This window comes from Amia ocellicauda, chromosome 5 (genome assembly GCF_036373705.1).
Source record: "Amia ocellicauda isolate fAmiCal2 chromosome 5, fAmiCal2.hap1, whole genome shotgun sequence".
Classification (NCBI taxonomy): Eukaryota; Metazoa; Chordata; class Actinopteri; order Amiiformes; family Amiidae; genus Amia; species Amia ocellicauda.
In genome coordinates this window covers 47,221,785-47,243,974 of record NC_089854.1, presented here as the reverse complement: position 1 = coordinate 47,243,974, position 22,190 = coordinate 47,221,785, and the positions used below count along the sequence as shown (strand labels likewise).

Below are 22,190 nucleotides of genomic sequence, written 5' to 3'. Positions count from 1 at the left end.
GTGTGTGTTTTAAGGTCCATCATATAAACGGTTAGTGCGCTTTATCAATCTTACATGTAAACTGTGTTCAGTCCATATGGGTCACATGATGATCCCGTGGTTAGCACGCTGCTTTCAGTACATTGCAATTTACCTGCCTATTAAAACTCATTAAATGATTCACAGACTCTCGAGTCTGGCTGATTCGTTCGTTGTAACAAGGAAACCAGGTTGTCTCTCAACTCGTCAAGTGTTATGCTGGTTCCAAATTCCCGCTTGCGTAGTTCATACTAAGAAAGAACTTGTGTGTATATGACCCCGTTCACACTTAGGTGGCCTAAACGAAATGCATGCCGGGAAGTAAACAAATCTACTCAAACAAACCAGTGACGCATGACATTAGGTCTGCTTACAGGTGTATGCGATGTATTTATAATCACAACTTCTTAATATTGATGTAAATATATAGTCTATTGATTTTATTTGAAAGTAATCTTAACCCTTTGCAGCCGAAGCTTTCTAATTTAAAAATGTGCTGGTTCAATGGGGAATCGAATTAATAATAATATATGTCTATCTTCGATTCTGCAAGTCTAAAAGTGCTGGTAATTATACAATTCACCCGAAAGCGAATCACCTTTTATTAGGACATCCACATTAAATCAAAACAGCGCTTTAATTTCTGCATCGTCCCAGTTGTTACCTCCAACGCTGGCATTTGTGATTGTACTGCTCAGCTCAATATAATCGCATGTCGGATTGGATAGTAAACAGCTGGTCTCGTTTTAAAATGCATTGATTTGAATGGAAACCTGCTTCGGTTAAATTTATATTGTTTTAATGCAAAATTCGGATAATTAATAAAGTTACCTGGTTCCGTTCACAATTTCACAAGGCAATTTTCACGTGTAAAATGCATGCTGTTAAATTCCAGACTTCAGTCATACTTGGTACAAGAAAAAAACAATAGCAAGTTTTCCAGCTACTTTTATTTTAATCGACCGAGTAGTTTACATCATTATAACTCATTACTTAGCCTAGACTTTTTAAATATATGTAAAGATGTGAACTAGCGAAATGTATCAGTACATCTAAGGCTATAGATCGATATGACATTCAAACAATACAGAGACAATACTGTGTGTCCTGCAGCGGTGTAGCCGCCGGTGCCGGTGTTTATTCTGTGTTTATTCTGCGTGACTAAGTGGCGTCTCTGGGGGCGGGGCTTGAGTTGGGTCACACGTTGACGATTTCCATCCGGCCCAGGGCCTGGCGCGTTCACATTCACAGTTAGGCAGGTGTTCTGATAAGCTGAGCTACTTTGTTTGAATGAGCTGCGTAGCGAAAGTACGCGTGTGCAGTGAACACGCCCATAAATCTGTTGGTAATAATTATGTACATTTAAAATGATTTTGACCGTGTTACGTCATAGTGATCAATTTGCTATTTACGCATAGATGACAGGATGAGCTACACAGGGTTTGAAAGTTTCTAATACAGTAATAGTGTTGCAAAACAGAGGGAAGCCCATTCTGACAGGTCCCTTCTGTCCGACAGGATGAGTTGCCTCGGATATTAAGTATTAAAATACAGTTTATAGTGCTGAAAAACAGCTGGTAGCCCATTCAGTAGGTTCTTTGTCTGACAGGATGAGCTGCTTAATATTTTCAGCCAGGGCAGCTCATTTAAGCCAGCAGCCCATTGTTTTCAGATACCGGGCAGCTCATCCTGATAGGGAAGCGCATTTTGTCAGAACACCGGCATTGTGCCAGGTCGAAAGATTTAAGCCTGGGCAAAAAGCGGCCCAGGGCCGACCTAAATCTATGACCCCGTTCACATATGAGTTAAATCTCAAGTGTGAACGTGGTCTATGTATGTATGTATGTATGTATGTATATGCTGAATATATAATTTTCAACATACATTTAATCTCTCGCTCTCATATACACTCACCTAAAGGATTATTAGGAACACACGTTCAATTTCTCATTAATGCAATTATCTAACCAACCAATCACATGGCAGTTGCTTCAATGCATTTAGGGGTGTGGTCCTGGTCAAGACAATCTCCTGAACTCCAAACTGAATGTCTGAATGGGAAAGAAAGGTGATTTAAGCAATTTTGAGCGTGGCATGGTTCTTGGTGCCAGACGGGCCGGTCTGAGTATTTCACAATCTGCTCAGTTACTGGGATTTTCATGCACAACCATTTCTAGGGTTTACAAAGAATGGTGTGAAAAGGGAAAAACATCCAGTATGCGGCAGTCCTGTGGGCGAAAATGCCTTGTTGATGCTAGAGGTCAGAGGAGAATGGGCCGACTGATTCAAGCCGATAGAAGAGCAACTTTGACTGAAATAACCACTCGTTACAACCGAGGTATGCAGCAAAGCATTTGTGAAGCCACAACACGTACAACCTTGAGGCGGATGAGCTACAACAGCAGAAGACCCCACCGGGTACCACTCATGTCCACTACAAATAGGAAAAAGAGGCTACAATTTGCACAAGCTCACCAAAATTAGACAGTTGAAGACTGGAAAAATGTTGCCTGGTCTGATGAGTCTCGATTTCTGTTGAGACATTCAGATGGTAGAGTCAGAATTTGGCGTAAACAGAATGAGAACATGGATCCATCGTGCCTTGTTACCACTGTGCAGGCTGGTGGTGGTGGTGTAATGGTGTGGGGGATGTTTTCTTGGCACACTTTAGGCCCCTTAGTGCCAATTGGGCATCGTTTAAATGCCACGGCCTACCTGAGCATTGTTTCTGACCATGTCCATCCCTTTATGACCACCATGTACCCATCCTCTGATGGCTACTTCCAGCAGGATAATGCACCATGTCACAATGGTCGAATCATTTCAAATTGGTTTCTTGAACATGACAATGAGTTCACTGTACTAAACTGGCCCCCACAGTCACCAGATCTCAACCCAATAGAGCATCTTTGGGATGTGGTGGAACGGGAGCTTCGTGCCCTGGATGTGCATCCCACAAATCTCCATCAACTGCAAGATGCTATCCTATCAATATGGGCCAACATTTCTAAAGAATGCTTTCAGCACCTTGTTGAATCAATGCCACGTAGAATTAAGGCAGTTCTGAAGGCGAAAGGGGGTCAAACACAGTATTAGTATGGTGTTCCTAATAATCCTTTAGGTGAGTGTATATATATATATGAGAGCGAGAGATTCAACGTATGTTGAATATTATATATATATAATTGTATGTTGTGTTTTAAAAATTACAAAATTCAAAATCTTACGTATAATTTCTATAATGAGTTTGTTAAAGCAGTGTTATGGAGGGCTGCATTGTGCTTTGGCAAAATTTTGCTTCATGGAGTAGTGTTGTGTGTTAAGGAGGCATTGATCTGACCAGCGTTTTGCTGCGTGCTGAATAAATACAACAGATTAGTTCCACAAATGCCATTGATCGTTCGAGCCTCTGTTTTTTTGTTGTAAGAAATATGTTACTCAAATGTATTTAACTCTATCTACCTATCTATTTAATTTGTATGTATATGGATTACATTTAAATGTGTTGGATAAATGTTAATGCTTCAAACTGTAATCTCCAGGACTAAATATACACTGCTGTTCAAAAGTTTGGGGTTACTTAAAAATGTCCTTGTTTTACATGAAAACATACATTAAATGAGCTTGAATAGGAAATATAGCGAAATCAATAGAAAATATAGTCATTGACAATGTTATAAATAATGTTTTTTAATTGAAATAATAATTGTGTCTGTCAAACTTTGCTTTTGTCAAATAATCCTCCATTTGCAGCAATTACAGCCTTGCAGACCTTTGGCATTCCAGTTGTCAATTTGTTGGTATAATCTGGAGAGATTTCACCCCATGCTTCCTGAAGGTGGCACAAATTGGATTGGCTTAATGGGCACTTCTTATGTACCATATGGTCAAACAGCTCAATAGGGTTGAGATCCAATGACTGTGCTGGCCACTCCATTATAGACAGAATACCAGATGACTGATTCTTCCATAAATAGTTCTTGCATAGTTTGGAGCTGTGCTTTGGGTCACTGTCCTGTTGAAGGAGGTAATTGGCTCCAGTCAAGCCCCGTCCACAGGGTATGACATGGCGTTGCAAAATGGAGTGATAGCCTTCCTTCTTCAAGATCCCTTTTACCCTGTACAAATCTTAAACTTTTCCACCACCAATGCACCATTGCTTCCACCATGCTTTGGTATAATTTGGTCTGCATCTCACAAATGTTGTTTTTTTTATTATTATTATTATTATTTTTGTCCAGGGCGACTTACATTTTTACCCATTTATACAGCTGGGCATTTAACGGGAGCAATCTAAGTGAAGTACCTTGCTCAGGGGTACAACAGCACTGCTCCACCAGGATTTGAACCCGCAACCTTCCAGTCATGAGTCCAGAGCCCTAACCACTACTACACTGTGTTCTTTTGCCCATCTTAATCTTTCTTAATCAGTCTGAGATTTGCAACTCTGCCTAGAAGGCCAGCATCCCGGAGTTGCCTCTTCACTGTTGATGTTGAGACTGGTGTTTTGTGGGTACTATTTAATGAAGCTGGCAGTTGAGGACCTGTGAGACGTCTGTTTCTCAATCTAGACACTCTTATGCAGGGATGGTGAGCCATTTTCGAATGGAGTGCACAAAGTCTGGTTTGTATACTTTGCCAAGTGCCAAAGGGTGCCAATGATAAATTAGGGATATAAAAGTTTTTATACTGGGGCTAAACAGCATTTTAATGAATATTTATGTACATTTGTTGTTGTAATGTTATTAAGCAAACATGCCAACAAAGATAGATAGAACCAACCCACCCACCCACCTCCATCCACTGCCAACCTCCCCCCACCTTGAACCCCCACCCCCTTATCCCTCTGTAGTCTGGAGAGCAAGGGCAGCGCCAGTCTGGTAATGGGATTTATACTGCAGATTATGAAGCTGAATGGGAGCGGAGGATTCTGCAGATAGTCACTCACTTGGCGTGCCAAATAACCTATACGGCTCTGCGTGCCACAGGTTTGCCATCCCTGCTCTAATGTATTTGTCCTCTTGCTCAGTTGCAAAAGGGTTTTCTAATGATCAATTTGCGTTTTAAAATGATAAACTTGGTTTAGCAAACACAATGTGCCATTGGAACACAGGACTGATGGTTGCTGATAATGGGCCTCTACGCCTATGTATATATTCCATTACAAATCAGCCGTTTCCAGCTACAATAGTCATTTACAACATTAACAATGACTACACTGTATTTCTGATCAATTTGCTGTTATTTTAATGGACAAAACATGTGCTTTTCTTTTTCAAAAACAAGGACAAGTGACCCCAAACTTTCGAACGGTAGTGTATATTTGTCACTATATTTAATTGAACCCGATCAACCAAATACAGATTTATTTTTTCATAGCTTTTCTGATGTGCTGTTTGTGATGGACCCTTCGGTTCAAATTTGTCAAACTGAACAGAATCAAATTAATCAAACTGCCCATCACTAGTACTGTGTGGTCTCATGCTCGCTTCCACTAACCTGTGGGGCTGTACAAATCTATCCAATCAGCGGTCTCAAGTTGTTGACCAATGACGCAGACCTATAAGACTAGAATACGCCCCTCAGAGAAACAGGTCGTGGTTTTGGCATAACTGCCAAATAACGCCAAGTGAACACTTTGCGTAAAGTTGTGCTGATATCTGAGAGTATGTCCTTGAGTGAGCGAGGGTGTAGGGCAGTGGTCTGCAACTCTGGTACTGGAGAGCCCCAATCCATTTAATCTTATAGATCACCAATTTCAAAATACTGGGAACACATTAATTATTAAGCCAATTGAGTCATCCAAGGGAATTCTTCCCTCAGGAGGCGCTAGGTATTCAGAGAATTGCTTCAATAGTTTTTAAAGGACTGAATTTACGATACCACCTGCTTCATTGATTGGAATTAAATACTTCCAGGTGTTTAAAAGGGTGACCTCTAAAACATGCTGGACAGGGGCTCTCCAGGAATGTATTCAAAACCGCATACTACACATACTACATTCCAACATTTCTGTAGTATGCAGTATGCATGTTGGAAATAGTATATTAATTTGTAGTATGTTAAAAGTACTTGGATGGCATGCTACATTCGCCAAAATATGCAGTATACAACTAGAACTTGCTACAAGGAACACTGCATCCAATCATGCTTCACATTAGGCTGACGTTTCATGTCACGTGAGGTTGTGACATAGTACACTGAATCAGTGTATCAGAATCAGTGAATCAGAAAATCAGTATGTAGTAGTGTAGTATGTTTTTTTAATATAGCCCAGGACTAGTGTTCGAGGCCACTGGTGTAGGGTGTTGGTAAAAGCCTTAAATGGGACACACTTCAGCATCAGCATTCAGCGCCTTTACCTACGCTGTCTTTCCTTGTCAGGTTGTAGTTTTAAAGAATGGAGACTGCTATAGCATTTGCACAGCTCCTCTTCCAAATAACTGGATACGGAAAGTAGTATCTGTGCTTTAATATAAAATAATACTAATAACTAGAAGTTGCATGCAACTTTTATGGCTTCCAATCTGTATCATTAGGTTTAAGATTTTAGCAGGGATTTGTAGTTTAAATGCATGTGTTGTTCAATGTGTAAATTTCAATGTCATTCCAATGTAGTATACATCAGAGGATTTCAATCTTTTGCCATTTGAAGTGCATATTCAAAGTCAGTGGACTTTATTAATTTATTGTTTGCATGTTTCAATTATGTAAGGCACAATTGTATTTTTCACTAAATTCTAGCATATAAGTGAAATATTCATTATTGTGTCTTTCAAGATGCAGAATGCAATTTCCAGGTTGGGCCACATGATGGAAGTAGAGGTCTATATAAGGAATGTCATGATGTGGCTGAAAGGAAATGCTGTCATTTTTGATTGTTTTACAGCAGCCAGGTTTTGTGTCCCATCAACTTGGCTTTACCAGCTTTGACAGATGTTTGTACTAGTGTTAATCACTAAAATTTAAGCACCATAGCAAGCAGCTGTGTAGATATTCACTGCTTGATGTGACATGGCATTAAGCATTGTGGCCACCGCACCATATAAGCATAACATTGTCATTCATTATTTACCAAGTTTGGTAAGTTTTTGAATATGGCTTATAGGATTTTTTGGTTCAGATTTCATGCATTTATAAATACGTGTATTTTGCATACGTGCACATTAATTTGCTTGTGGCTGGCATGTTTTTGCATGCAGTCACTTGCCTCAGGGTTTCAGGGTACTTGACTATAGAGTTCCGGAGCAGTAGCCGTTTTCTTATTTGCACGTGGATGTTAAATCCAACATTGCGGCTTAAGCTTGTACCCCACAAACTTCATTCTCTGTTTTTATGTTCAAGGCAGAGGCATAAACATATGTGCAGAGTTTCATGTGTGTACTGCATTCCAAGTGTGAAAAAAAACAAAAAACTAAATATACTCCAATTTTGGACAACATGCATTATTTCAATTCTCCTTAAAACTTTGGAATTGAACATGTTATTAGTTCTTCTGATTTTATTATACAGTGGCTCCCAAAAGTATTCACCACCTTGGACTTTTCCACATTTCATTGTTACAACATGAAGTCAGAATTGTTTTTGCCACTGATCAACACAAAACATGTCCATAATATCAAAGTGAAAAATATAATGTTAAAACGAATCCAAATTAACATGTATTTATACTAAAGTAATACAAAAATGACAACAGAAGATTTAGAAGCTAATAGTTTTTCAAGATTTACGATTAATCTGTATTTACAATTTGGAAATGGGTAAATTTCAAAATATCACTATCCTGGTCACAAAAACAAAGTTTGTGGGGAATATACTTTTGAGGCATAAGCAATTAGAAAATAACACTTACTACCCGAAAAAAAAAATAAAAAAAAATTGTTACACGGTGTAATCATTTATTTGTGACACAAATAAAAAACTAATATCATTCAATTATATTACTGAGTGAAAATAAGTAATATTAAGCTTCTGCTGGATTACAGAAAGAAATGGATAATGCCCGATTTTCTCCTCTTCTCCTTACAGGGCAGCTTACATAAGAAAATTTACAAACGAGAGGAGGCCATTCGACCCATCGTGCTCATTTGGTGTCCATTAATACCTAAGTGATCCAAGGATCCTATCCAGTGTATTTTTAAATGTTCCCAAACTTTCAGCTTCTACCACATTGCTGGGGAGTTTGTTCCAGATTGTGACTACTCTCTGTGTGAAGAAGCGTCTCCTGTTTTCTGTTTTGAATGAATTGAAGCCCAATTTCCATTTGTGTCCCCGGGTGCGTGTGTCCCTGCTGATCTGGATAAGCTCCTCTGGTTTGATGTGGTCGATGCCCTTCATGATTTTGAAGACTTGGATCAAGTCCCCACGTAGTCTCCTCTGTTCCAGGGTGAAAAGGTTCAGGTTCCTCAGTCTCTCCGAGTAGGACATTCCCTTCAGACCTGGAATAAGTCTTCTGAACTGCCTTTAGCGCAGCAATATCCTTCTTGAAGTGTGGTACCCAGAACTGTACACAGTATTCTAGATGAGGTCTAACTTGTGCATTGTACAGTGTTAACATTACTTCCCTTGTATTAAATTCTATACTTTTGACAATATATCCTAGCATTCTGTTTGCCTTTTTTATTGCTTCCCCACACTGTTTGGATGGAGAAAGTGAGGAGTCCACATAGACTCCTAGGTCTTTCTCATGCGGTACTTCATCTAGTTCTATTCCTCCCATAGTGTAATTATAGTGGACATTTTTGTTACCTGCGTGTATTACCTTGCACTTGTTCACATTGAATTTCATCTGACAGGTGTCGGCCCACAACTGAATATTGTCCAAGTCCCTTTGAATTGCGTGTGCTGCCGAGATTGTATCTGCTGAGCCACCTATTTTAGTATCATCGGCAAATTTGACAAGTTTTCTAACTATCCCAGAGTCCAGATCATTAATATAGATTAGAAAAAACAAAGGCCCTAGTACTGATCCATGTGGAACTCCACTAACAACCTCACTCCAGTTAGAAGCAACTCCTCTAATCGACACCCTTTGTTTCCTATACATCGACCAGTTCGTAATCCATCTACTTACATTACCTTGAATGCCTGCAGCTTCCAATTTGAGGATCAGTCTTTGGTGTGGAACCTTATCAAAAGCTTTCTTAAAATCTAAGTATATCATATCATATGCTTTCACATGATCTACAGCTGCAGTTGCATGTTCAAAAAATTATAATAAATTAGTAAGACATTATCTGCCTCGTCTAAACCCATGTTGACTATCTCCAAGAATATGGTTTTCATTAAGATGCTCCTCTATTTTCTGTCTAATCATTTTTTCCAACATTTTACAGGTGATGCAGGTGAGACTGATTGGTCTGTAATTTCCTGGCTCAGTTTTGTCCCCTTTCTTGTGGATTGGTATGACATTTGCTGTCTTCCAGTCAGTTGGCACATCCCCTGTCATTTGGAATACTTGAGTTAGCGGCCTATAAATAATTTCTGTACTGTTGGAAATATCCCATCTGGCCCAGGTGATTTGTTTGTTTTTAATTCTGCTAGTCCCTTTAGTACCTCCTCCTCATTTATCCTGATCTCCCTTAGGATTTGCCTGAACTGATTGTTAACCTGTGGCATGTTATCTGTCTTTTCTTTTGTAAAAACCTCTTGTGAAATACTCATTTAGAACATTTACTACATCTTGTTAGTTTTCCAAGATACTTCAATTTTTGCTCTTTATCTGTTTCACTTCCTCCCTTATTGTCCTCTTGCTGTTTGCTCTTTGCATTAGTTTTAGCTTCAAGAGCTATTTTTCTTTCTATTTCCCTCTTTGCTTTCCTGATCCCTGTCTTAAGATCTCTTTGCAGCTCAACATATATGTATTTTGTTTCGTCTCTGTCCCTTTTGTATGCGGTATACAACATTTTCTTGTCCAAAAGTTTGACCCACAAAGATTATATTCCTTTACTTGGGATCTAATTTGAGTTCTTCTGCCTCAGTCATTTTTCACATATAATGCTACCCCATCCCCTCTTCGATTTTGCCCGTCTCTCCTAGACTGTGTGTATCCTTCTAACTTGTATTCATTCCCATCATTTTCTGTAAGCCATGTTTCCATCACTCCTACAGCATCATAGTCACACGCCAGCACTGTGGCTTCTAAGTCCTGGCATTGAGGTACAAACATTTCAGGACTTTCCTACTAGCGGGTTCCCTTTTTTTTCTTTCCTTAGGGGAACATCTCCCATTGTCAGGGCTCCCTGCCCCCCTGATCCCTAGTTTAAATGATTCTCAATTTCTCTGCCCATACGCTCTCCCAATGCATTAGACCCCCTTCTGTTTAGATGTAGACCGTCCGGTTTGTACAGGTCCCATCTATCCCAGAAGAAAGACCAATGCTCCATAAACCTAAACCCCTCTTCCCTACACCAAGATTTCAACCACGTGTTAAACTTTCTAATCTCTGCCTGTCTCCCTTGCCATGCACGTGGTACCGGAAGTATTTCTGAGAAAACTACTGTGGAGGTTCTGCTCTTTAGTTTTGTTCCTAATTCTTTAAATTTGTCTTGCAGAACCTCTGTCCTACCTTTTCCTATGTCATTGGTTCCAATGTGGACCATCACCAGTGGATTCCCCCCGGCTTTGGCCAGTAGCCCGTCTACTAGTTTAGGGAGATCTGCAACCTGAGCACCAGGCAGGCAAGATACCATGTGGGTCAACTTATCACTAGAGCACACTGTGTGATCTACACCTCTAAGAATTGAGTCTCCTACTATTACTACCTCCCTCTTCTGGGGGGGAGTGGGCACCATGGTGCTCTGGTGTTCAACTGCCCTCCCATCACCCTCTAAGCTGTCATTGTCCAACTCGGTGTCCAGCAGTTGGAACCTGTTGCACAATTCTAGCTCTTGGGGTGTCTTTAGGAGTTGTGCATGCCCTTTTCTGCGGTTACGACCTACTGTAACCCAGCAGTTGTCTACGCTGTCCTCCTCTGAGGGCTCAACTCCTATATTTTGGCGTGCACACCATCTCTCTCATGGGCTGGTTGACCAATTCTTCTATATCCCTAATACAGCGCAGATCAACAAGCTGAGCCTCAAGATCACGAACCTTGATCTCTAGGATTTCAACCTGTCGACAACGTTCACAAATGAAACCTTCTTGGATTAGTTAATCCAGGAAGGCAATCATTCTGCAAACCTGACACTGTAGCTTAGGTCAGTCTGGTCAGACAGCGGGTGTATCTCTCTCTCTCTTTCTCCTCCTCCTGCTCTTCTCTTGTCATCTTCTCTTTGATCTCCTTGAATTCTCCCGAACTAACTTCTCTTTGTTTGTCCCTAGTTTTATAAGGTTTTCTTTCAACCAATCACATTTTATCAGCACGGCACCATTAGAAGGGTGTATGATACAGATGTAACTTAGAAGTGGGGGTCTTTGGAATTTGCCTAGGAGCCAATCAGGACAGGTACCAATGACTTTGTACTCGTGCTCAAGTAATTAGTCATGTCATGGCCTCCTTTAATCTTTGGTAACTAGATCAAAGGGAAGAAGTCTGTTTCCTGTACCAAGCCAGATAGCATAGGATTTCCCATAGAGAAATACATTCTAACATATCATCTTACACACTCCATCCAGTGTGGCATTGGCTGTATGTTTGGGGTCATTGTCCTGCTGGAAGATCCCAAGAATCTTCTCCCAAGTCCCAGGTCTCTTTCAGCAACCAACGAGAATCATCAAAATATAATTTTCCTTCCTACCCTTATTGACTGACATCAGATATGGCCATCATAAATGTATGCTATATGATTACTATAACGACCTATTAGTTGAGTATGCTGTGAGAACAGACTACTGCTGACTGTTTTGCTATGTTAATTGTTTCTAGCTAGTTGATTTTATTTTATTTTTTTATTTTTTGCTACAAATTCGAAATGACTGACCAAGCAGGACCAATTTAGAGCTCCAAAGACACAGAAAACCTAAAATTTTCACTCGGATGTCTGTCTGACTTGCCATGCAGCTATCGCTATTCCAAAGAAGGGGAATGTATGGAAAGTGCCTCTACCATGCATAAAGCATATGACGAAGGTGATCTAGGAAAGAAAAAAGGTCAAAGAGCTGAAATCCCAGTTAGTTGCTCAACAGTATATTTTCACATGGCCAAGCTTGAAAGCGAAAGCAGCTACAGTGGCATCTCTGAAGTTGAGCCACCCTCTCATCAAACGCAAGAAGCCCTTTCTAGATGGGGAAATAGTCAAAGAGGCACTTGTTGATGCCGCAGACTTGCTGTATCAAGATTAAGAACAATAATAATTTCTGCCGTCAAAGCTGTTCAGTTATCCAGAGCCGAAGTAACATGTTGCTGCGAAGGGATTGCAAATAACAAACTAGCAACTGAGAGTAGACATTGATAAATGTGAGTGTTGAATTGATGGATGTCGTTGACACAGCACAGTGCATTTAAATAAGGATGGTGTTTGCAGACATGACTGTCAAAGAGGAATTGTTGGCAATTTTAACACTGAAAAAACAAATTTGTGGAGAGGACATTTTTGCCACATTCAAAGAGTTGGCTACGAGATCAATCTTGCCACTGTAAAAACTCATATCAATCACAACTGATGGTGCACCAGCTGTGGTAGGCTGATCTAATGAATTCATCGCTAAATGCAGAGGATGAGATTTTTACAGACTTCCTCAGATCAGGTTCCTACAGGTGCTTGAAATCCCTGAAAATGCGTGAATTGTTATGTGGTATTTTCAAGGTTATGAAAGTGCTTGAATTTTGAATAAAGTGCTTGGATTTTGATCATGTAGCAAAATTGTGTGAATTACTGTTATAAATAATAATCTGATTTAAGTTTGGTATATAACTACAGTGGGTGGACAGAACCAGTTGATTGCTTTATGCCACAGCCAATACAACTCCTGTTTGATCTGTCGGTGTGTTTTGATGTGGCTGCGAGTGTGAACCACTGAACGAAGGGAATGAGATAGTGTGGGCATCAACGCCTAATGTAGGAAATAACCTGGGAAACTGCCATTTTAATGATCGGTGGCTCGAAAACGATAAATATGAGATAAAAGGTCCAAATGGTCTAAATCTGCAGACAGCATATTGCAAGGTCTGCAAGAAAGAACTGCAGGGAATTATCCATAATTTCTAGATGTGAATGGCTACTCCAGGCCTGTATTTAATGGTATGCCAATTACATTAACGTGTTTTCCATTTGGGATTGAAGCAGAGGTAGATGGACTGGGCTCAAACATCTCAAATATCGCATGACTTTTTCAAATGAACACATCATCCCTGGATGAGTAAATTGTATTTAGATGAAGGCAAGGGCATCTGCTGGATAGTTTTGGAACTTCAGGTGTGCACTGAACCTGACAGCCTTCATTGGCTCAACATACTTGTGTGAAACGGCATCAACCCTAACCGATGATCACCTGGAGGCCTGCTTGCCACCAGCAGCTACTGCCCTGATTACAATGAACTGGCTGATTCCCTTCAGTGCAAGTCATAAGAATAAGGTAGGGATCACTTGGTTATTAATGGACACCAAACGAGCATGATGGGTCGAATGGCCACCTCTCATTGGTAAAATTAGTTTTTTTATATATATATACACACACACAATAATAATACAAAACATTCGGTAGGAATGAGAGTGGGGGGTATTTTTTATTTATTTTTGTCCAGAATTAGTCTGTATTTATGTGTTACCATAACTGTTTATTTGTGTGTGAGCTACTCTGTTTTAAACCCAATGTTAGTATTAGTCTTATCTGTGTGAGAATTCCAGTGCTTCCCATCGTGTATGTCTGCACTACAGACAGGCGGATGGGCGGAAGGTGCTGCGCTCCAGTGTGAGGGAGTTCCTGTGCAGTGAGGCTATGTTCTGGCTGGGCATTCCCACCACGCGTGCTGGCTCGCTGGTTACCTCCGAGTCCCGGGTCCTGCGAGACATCTACTACAGCGGCCAGCCACGCTCTGAGAGGTGCTCTGTGGTTCTGCGAATCGCACCAACCTTCATCAGGTCAGCACTAGTACTCTGTGCATTGTGTACATTCAGCTTTGACTCTGCACTCACTGTATAGATATTGTATACACACAGCATAAACACAGTACACTACATATAGCAAAGACAATGCACACTCTGTGTAGACACCACACACACTATATATAAATTCTATACATGTATATTGTATACATTGTGTACAGTACACACTACACACACATGTAAGACATCTGCACTGTTTGTAGGTTTGGGTCATTTGAGATCTTCAGGCCTCAGGATGAACTGACAGGACGAAAGGGCCCCAGTGTCAACCTCAGTGACCTCAGAGCTCAGCTGCTGGATTACGTTATCGACACCTTCTACCCCAACATCCAGCAGGACCATGCAGAGGACCGGATCAAGAGGAACACAGCCTTCTTCAGAGAGGTACTGGCCAAGACTAGGCAGGTCTGAGTTGAGCAGTGCAGGACAAATGTGTGTGTTTTAATTGACTGTATGTGTGTGGTATAGCTGATTGTGTGTGTGTATATGTTATGGACTTTTTGTGTGCTTGTTGGTGACTGTACCAGTTGATGTTTCAAGGCTAGGAACAAAGGCTACACGATTAATCGAATTGTGATTTAAGGATATTGACATCCATATCTCAAGAGGCTGTATGAGGCTGGGACAACTAGAGGCAATACAACTAATGTGTTCAATTATTTGAAAAAGCTCCATCACCCACTTTACAATGATTGCATAGTGTAAAACCATAGTGACCACCAGCACAAATACACAGGCAGCCAAACAGGCATTGCTTGAAGATCCTTTTTCAAGTAACGCCTTATGAAAAACATCGGAAAGACATGAACAAATCACTGAGGCCAAAACCTACCACATAGCCATAACCTAGCAAATCACCTGTGAAAGCTTGAATACAATTGCTATTTAATTTTAAGTAATTGACATGCTGGCTTTCATGCAAATAACCTGTAATTGTTTTAAGATAAAGCCTTAAGTTTGTCGATTACCTACTGACACAATTTCAGTTAAATTACCTAACAATGTCTTCAGGGGCAGTCAAAACAAAAGTTTAACCTGGAGCTGGTGGACATTATTTTGATATTAAGAAAGTCAATTAAACAATGTTGGCGCAGTATGTGTTTATTCCTATGAGTTCAGGTAGGTGCTCCTTCTGGCTGGAGATTCTCCAAAACAATATAGGATTCAATATTGTTGCATTTCCTTTCTTTATCTATATCAAAAATTATATATTGAAAAATACTTTAAACCTGATTTAAATGGACTGGAGATAGACCGCTGTTTGTTAAAGGTAGGTGTGTCAGTGCTTATTTAAACTAAACTATTATGGTTATTAAATAAATGCTTGTTGAAAGTCGGCCAAGCGTTACATTTCATAAACTATTATGTTTGATACACATTAAACAAATAATACATTTCTGGATTGCAGTGGCATAGGTTTAGTTTCAGAATTGAGGGACATATGCACTTTCAGTGTGGGGGAAGCTGTACAAAATGGGGGGGGTCCCCCCCCCCACTACTGTATACATTATTGGGGGTGACAATTTAATGTTCTCTTAACATTAACCTATGCCTATGCCGGATTGTTAAGCTTCTGTCTGTATTGGGTGAAAAATATGTAAGAGAAAGTCACAGATGCTTCATCTGAAAGGAAAAAATATAAAATCAGAGTAATAGTGTAAGTGAAGTCATTATAGGTTATTTCATTAAACAATGAATATATGAATTCAAAATATCATAACCTCTAATGCCCCACAGGGTAAGTGTACCTTTTTAAATATATAATTAACTGGTTTATGGAAGAGAAGTTAGAAAATTGAGAAAATTAAAGATTAATCTTATATTACTCCATTTTTATATTTGCAAAATAAAAAATAAAGATATATTATTGAAAATATGAAAAGTCCTGACTAGGCTTAATGGGTACCCAATGTACCACTTTACACCATGTATGTTCCAAATAAGTCCACTACACAAGGTCTAAAACATACACAGTAATTGAATACATTTCCTCCACAGGAAAAAGCAGTGTTAACTGTAAAAATCAATTCAAAAAATTAATTTCAATTCATCATGCACACACCATTTCAAATGGTCATCATACAAAACACATCTTAAAATATGTACCTCAAACCAGTGGAAAAGAATAAGGTTAATCTAAAAACAGTTTGACAGCCTATATTTTAAAACAGAGTCAACGGAACAGATTCAGTAGACTAACATTAGGCCTTAATTATTCTTGTATGTCATGTGATTTTGCATCTTTATAGCTGCCATCCTCAGTTGGTCCAACTGGTTTTGGTGCAGTCCCTTTTTTCTGATCTTTCCTTTTTTTTTTTACCATTTTCATCAAGCCTGGCCATGGCTTGAGCAGATTTCAGTGATTCTCCATATTTCCTCATGTGGACGACTTGAAAATTCAATCATAGTAATGGATAGTTTCCACATTCAGGATGATCCTGGTCATGGATTCCTTATTGCCAGTTTTGCCAGCAGCCACTTCAGCGTTTGGCGTTTAACCCTCCATCACTTAGCAGCACACTCGATCAGGGTTAAATCCCAGCAATGGATATACATACTCTGTTTTCTTTTAAAATTTGAATGAAGTTTAAGTGCATTATAGACTTTACATTTGAATGTAAAGACTTACCCCAAGGTGGGGGGGGTAAGAGAATGATAATAAAATATTAATAGATTTGTAATAAATTTGACTAATTGTTGCAGCACTACAGCAGATATATCTGGTTTACTTAAGCTTAGAGATAAAAGTGGATATCCTGTTGGATTGGATTGAATGCCTGTGGTTACCCCAATCACTTTACAAAGTTAGAAGGGGGAGAGGAAGAGAGTGAATAAAAAAAAACTGCTTCACCATATCAATTATACTAATAAACAGAATTGCCATATTGACATAGAATTGCCAACTCTGTGTGTGTGTTGCAAGTGACAGTGTGTTTGTGTGTATTGCAGGTGTCTGAGCGGACGGCAAGGCTGGTGGCTCAGTGGCAGTGTGTGGGCTTCTGTCATGGTGTTCTGAACACTGACAACATGAGTGTTCTGGGCCTTACACTTGACTATGGCCCTTTTGGGTTCATGAACAGGTGGGTGTATCTCCTCAGGTCTGAATCTGTCTGTTATTCTGTCTTTTTCTCTCTTTCTCCGTCTCTCTGTTAATCTGTCTCTCACCCGCTCACCCTTTGTCACTCTCTCGCTGTTAGGTGGTACTGAATATGTGGATTGGGGATTTTTTGTTAATTTGATCCTCCCTCAATGTCTCCCTCTCTCACTTTTGCCTCTGCAGGTTTGACCCTGACTTTGTGTGCAATGCATCTGATACTGGGGGTCGTTATTCCTACAGAGCCCAGCCATCAGTGTGCCGCTGGAACCTGGTGCGTCTGGCAGAGGCACTGGGCCCTGAGTTGCCTCCCCACCTGGCTGAGGCTGTCTTGAATGATTTCCTACCCCTGTACAATGCCCACTACTTAGGCATTATGAGGAGGAAGCTGGGACTGCTTAGGAGAGAGAGCCCTGAGGATGAAGAGCTGGTCACCCTGATGTTACAGACCATGCACAACACAGGCAAGGGAGGGGGGTAGGGATAAGGGGAGGCATGGAGGGCACGAGAGGGGGACTGTAGTGTAGAGGCTGTAGTGACCAATGTGTTAATTACAGTGAGAGTCTGTAGTTTTTGCATATTAAATATGAATATATAATTTATTATAAAAAAAAAAAATAACCATGTCAAATTCATATATATATATATATTTTTTTAATAGAAATCAGATTGAACAAATATGCTGTGACGTCATATGGGGTGTTAACTTTGGAGCTGCTTTGCTGGAGGTCAATGGGGGGAAATCAGAAGAGTCACGAAAATCATAAAAAAAACATAGACAATGTATGCACCATCACCCTATTTTTCCGAAAGATCCATAGGTTTGTAGTAAAAAAAAAATTCACCACCCAGAACTGTTGCTATTATTTTATTTGATTATTTTATTGAAATGTGCACACTTTTTGGAGAACGCACGTGCGCACGGTGGTGCCTGGAATAAAATCATGTAAAATAAAAGCAGTATATTTTTCGATCTGTGATTTCTGGTACATAGAATGAGCTGGACATGAAAAACTCGCTCCACAGAATATGTTTCTACTTATAGAATAACCTGAGAAATTATGGATTTCTGCAAGTTCCCCTTTAACATTACTGATTTAGCTGTCCTTTTTGCAACTAATGAAGAATCTAGCATATATTGTAAATTTGCATCTTATTATTGTAATTGTGTATATTGGAAAGCGTATTCTAATATATTATTAATATTAATAACTGTAATATGAAGCAATCTAACACCAATCACATTTAAATAATGTCTAAAGTAATAATCAACATGTCTCGTATTTAGAAAAGCAAAATAAATGCAATATATATTTAATGTATATAAATTTATATTTACACCTCTATTTAGTGATGTTTTTGACATTTATCTGAATATTCAATGAATGGAAGTAATAATTACTAGATTATTACTAGATCAATTACATTAATAATAATTTTAGCAGCACTATCTGGCTTTTGCTCATTATGGGTTGTTCTGTTAGGGTGACACATCTTTTGATGATACCGCAGAACGTTCTCTCTCTCTCAATCTCTGTCTCTTCTCTGTAGGTGCTGATTTTACTAACACATTCCGCTGTCTGAGCCAGGTGCCCTGCCCAGGGGTGTTGGCCAAGGGGTGTGACTCTGGTGAACCCAGTGACCTTGGGGATCATGCTGTGGAGATGCTCCTGAGTCATTGTGCCTCACTAGAGGAGCTGAGAGCTGCTCAGCGACCCACCATGGACCCCCGGTGAGGGCAGGAAGGGTAAAGGGACCGAAGAGCAGTGCAATAAGATGGGAGACCGATGGGGAAAAAAATTGAACATATCTGATGATAGAGATGCCATTGGTTCCTGGCCTTAAGCCCCATCACCATTTCCCTCTCCCCATTGCTTACTCTAAGGGCAAAGTGCAGTTCAATTAAATTCTACAAGAATTAAGAAGAATCCTAAACAAACAAATTTACAGCCAGTCTCTCTCCCCCCACTTCCCTCCTATCTCACAGGGAATTGGCTATGATCATGACTCTGGCCCAGTCAAACCCAAGCCTGTTCCAGTTCCTGAGTGACAGAAAGTCTGTGTCGCAGGAGCTGCAGCGACTGGAGCGGTTCAAGGAGCTCCTGGAAATGAGTGAGGAGCAGCTGAGAGAGAGACAGAGAGAGGCCTGGAAATGCTGGTTGTACAAATACAGGTACACTGAGAGGCTGACAAGGGACTACAAAGGACACTCAATCTAGAAATACAATGACAGACTGAGGCACATTAAGTCAGGACTGAACAAACTGAGAGACAGACACTGACACTCTATCTCCCTCCCAGGATGCGCCTGGCATTGGAGTGCAAGGGAGAGAGTGATCTTGCAGAGTTGGAGGCCGAAAGAGTGAGAGTGATGAACAGGACCAACCCGCTGATTGTCCTCAGAAACTACATCGCCCAGAATGCTATTGAGGCTGCTGAAATTGGGGACTACTCTGAGGTGAAAAGTCATGAAAGCTGCTCTGTTATTTTATTTATTTATTTAAACATGGAATTTAAAGTCCCTTTCAAAAATCCCAAGGACACTGTCCAGAAAGTAGTAAAAACAAGAACACTAAAAGCATAGGGACTAAATCCCAATATGAATTAGATTAAGCAAGAGCTAAATAACTAAAATACACTGAGGGGAAAGCCTGACTAAACAAGTTTGTTTTCAATCTTTTTGTAAAAGTGGAAATAGAATCAGAGTTACGAGTCAGTGGGGTAAGGGAATTCCAAAGTTTTGGGGCAGCCGTGCTGAAGGCCCTGTCCCCCATGGTGCACAGTCTTGTTTTGGGGATATTAAGTAGTCCAGACATATACATGCATACAGTTAGGTCCATAAATATAATTGTCATCATTTTGGCTCTGTACGCCACCACAATGGATTTGAAAGGAAACAATATGTTCTTTAAGTGTAGACTTTCATCTTTAATTAAGGGTAGTTACATCCAAATTGTATGAATGGTGTGTGTGTGTGTATGTATATATACACCAATCAGCCATAACATTATGACCACTGACAGGTGAAGTGAATAATACTGATAATCTCGTTATTATGGCACCTGTCAGTGGGTGGGATATATTAGGCAGCAAGTGAACATTTTGTCCTAACAGTTGATGTGTTAGAAGCAGGAAAAATGGGCAAGCGTAAGGATCTAAGCGACTTTGACAAAGGCCAAATTGTGATGGCTAGACGCCTGGGTCAGAGCATTTCCAAAACTGCAGCTCTTGTGGGGTGTTCCCAGTCTGCAGTGGTCAGTACCTATCAAAAGTGGTTCAAGGAAGGAAAAGCGGTGAACCGGCGACAGGCTCATTGATGCACGTGGGGAGCGAAGGCTGCCCGTGTGGTCCGATCCAACAGACGAGCTACTGTAGCTCAGATTGCAGGAAAAGTTAATGCTGGTTCTGATAGAAAGGTGTCAGAACACACAGTGCATCGCAGTTTGTTGTGTATAGGGCTGAGTAGCCGCAGACCAGTCAGGGTGCCCATGCTGACCCCTGTCCACTGCCGAAAGCGCCTACAATGGCCATGTGAGCATCAGAACTGGACCACGGAGCAATGGAAGAAGGTGGCCTGGTCTGATGAATCACGAGTTCAAGGTGTTGAATCCAATTGAGCATCTGTGGGATGTGCTTGACAAACAAGTCCGATCCATGGAGGCCCCACCTCCCAACTTACAGGACTTAAAGGATCTGCTGCTAACATCTTGGTGCCAGATACCACAGCACACCTTCAGAGGTCTAGTGGAGTCCATGCCTTGACAGGTCAGGGCTGTTTTGGGACCGACACAATATTAGGCAGGTGGTCATAATGTTATGGCTGATCGGTGTATGTGTATATATATATATATGTGTCTGTGTGTATATATATATATATATATATGTGTATATATGTATATGTGTGTGTGTGTATGTGTGTGTATATATATATATATATATATATATACTCACCTAAAGGATTATTAGGAACACCTGTTCAATTTCTCATTAATGCAATTATCTAACCAACCAATCACATGGCAGTTGCTTCAATGCATTTAGGGGTGTAGTCCTGGTCAAGACAATCTCCTGAACTCCAAACTGAATGTCTGAATGGGAAAGAAAGGTGATTTAAGCAATTTTGAGCGTGGCATGGTTGTTGGTGCCAGACGGGCCGGTCTGAGTATTTCACAATCTGCTCAGTTACTGGGATTTTCACGCACAACCATTTCTAGGGTTTACAAAGAATGGTGTGAAAAGGGAAAAACATCCAGTATGCAGCAGTCCTGTGGGCGAAAATGCCTTGTTGATGCTAGAGGTCAGAGGAGAATGGGCTGACTGATTCAAACCGATAGAAGAGCAACTTTGACTGAAATAACCACTCGTTACAACCGAGGTATGCAGCAAAGCATTTGTGAAGCCACAACACGTACAACCTTGAGGCGGATGGGCTACAACAGCAGAAGACCCCACCGGGTACCACTCATCTCCACTACAAATAGGAAAAAGAGGCTACAATTTGCACAAGCTCACCAAAATTGGACAGTTGAAGACTGGAAAAATGTTGCCTGGTCTGATGAGTCTCGATTTCTGTTGAGACATTCAGATGGTAGAGTCAGAATTTGTCGTAAACAGAATGAGAACATGGATCCATCATGCCTTGTTACCACTGTGCAGGCTGCTGGTGGTGGTGTAATGGTGTGGGGGATGTTTTCTTGGCACACTTTAGGCCCCTTAGTGCCAATTGGGCATCGTTTAAATGCCACGGCCTACCTGAGCATTGTTTCTGACCATGTCCATCCCTTTATGACCACCATGTACCCATCCCCTGATGGCTAATTCCAGCAGGATAATGCACCATGTCACAAAGGTCGAATCATTTCAAATTGGTTTGTTGAACATGACAATGAGTTCACTGTACTAAACTGGCCCCCACAGTCACCAGATCTCAACCCAATAGAGCATCTTTGGGATGTGGTGGAACGGGAGCTTCATGCCCTGGATGTGCATCCCACAAATCTCCATCAACTGCAAGATGCTATCCTATCAATATG

At 40.5% G+C, this 22,190-nt stretch overlaps 1 protein-coding gene across 2 annotated transcripts in view; it reads left to right on the top strand.

Annotated features, from left to right (window-relative positions):
• Positions 1 to 22,190, top strand: part of selenoo1 (selenoprotein O1) — a 60,624-nt gene that overhangs the window by 5,326 nt on the left and 33,108 nt on the right. For both annotated transcript variants that reach the window (XM_066705497.1, XM_066705498.1), the window contains exons 2-8: positions 13,836 to 14,039; positions 14,267 to 14,447; positions 17,013 to 17,143; positions 17,344 to 17,621; positions 18,709 to 18,889; positions 19,145 to 19,330; positions 19,459 to 19,615. In XM_066705497.1, the coding sequence (XP_066561594.1) occupies positions 13,836 to 14,039; positions 14,267 to 14,447; positions 17,013 to 17,143; positions 17,344 to 17,621; positions 18,709 to 18,889; positions 19,145 to 19,330; positions 19,459 to 19,615 (1,318 nt within the window). The remainder of the gene's footprint in view (positions 1 to 13,835; positions 14,040 to 14,266; positions 14,448 to 17,012; positions 17,144 to 17,343; positions 17,622 to 18,708; positions 18,890 to 19,144; positions 19,331 to 19,458; positions 19,616 to 22,190) is intronic.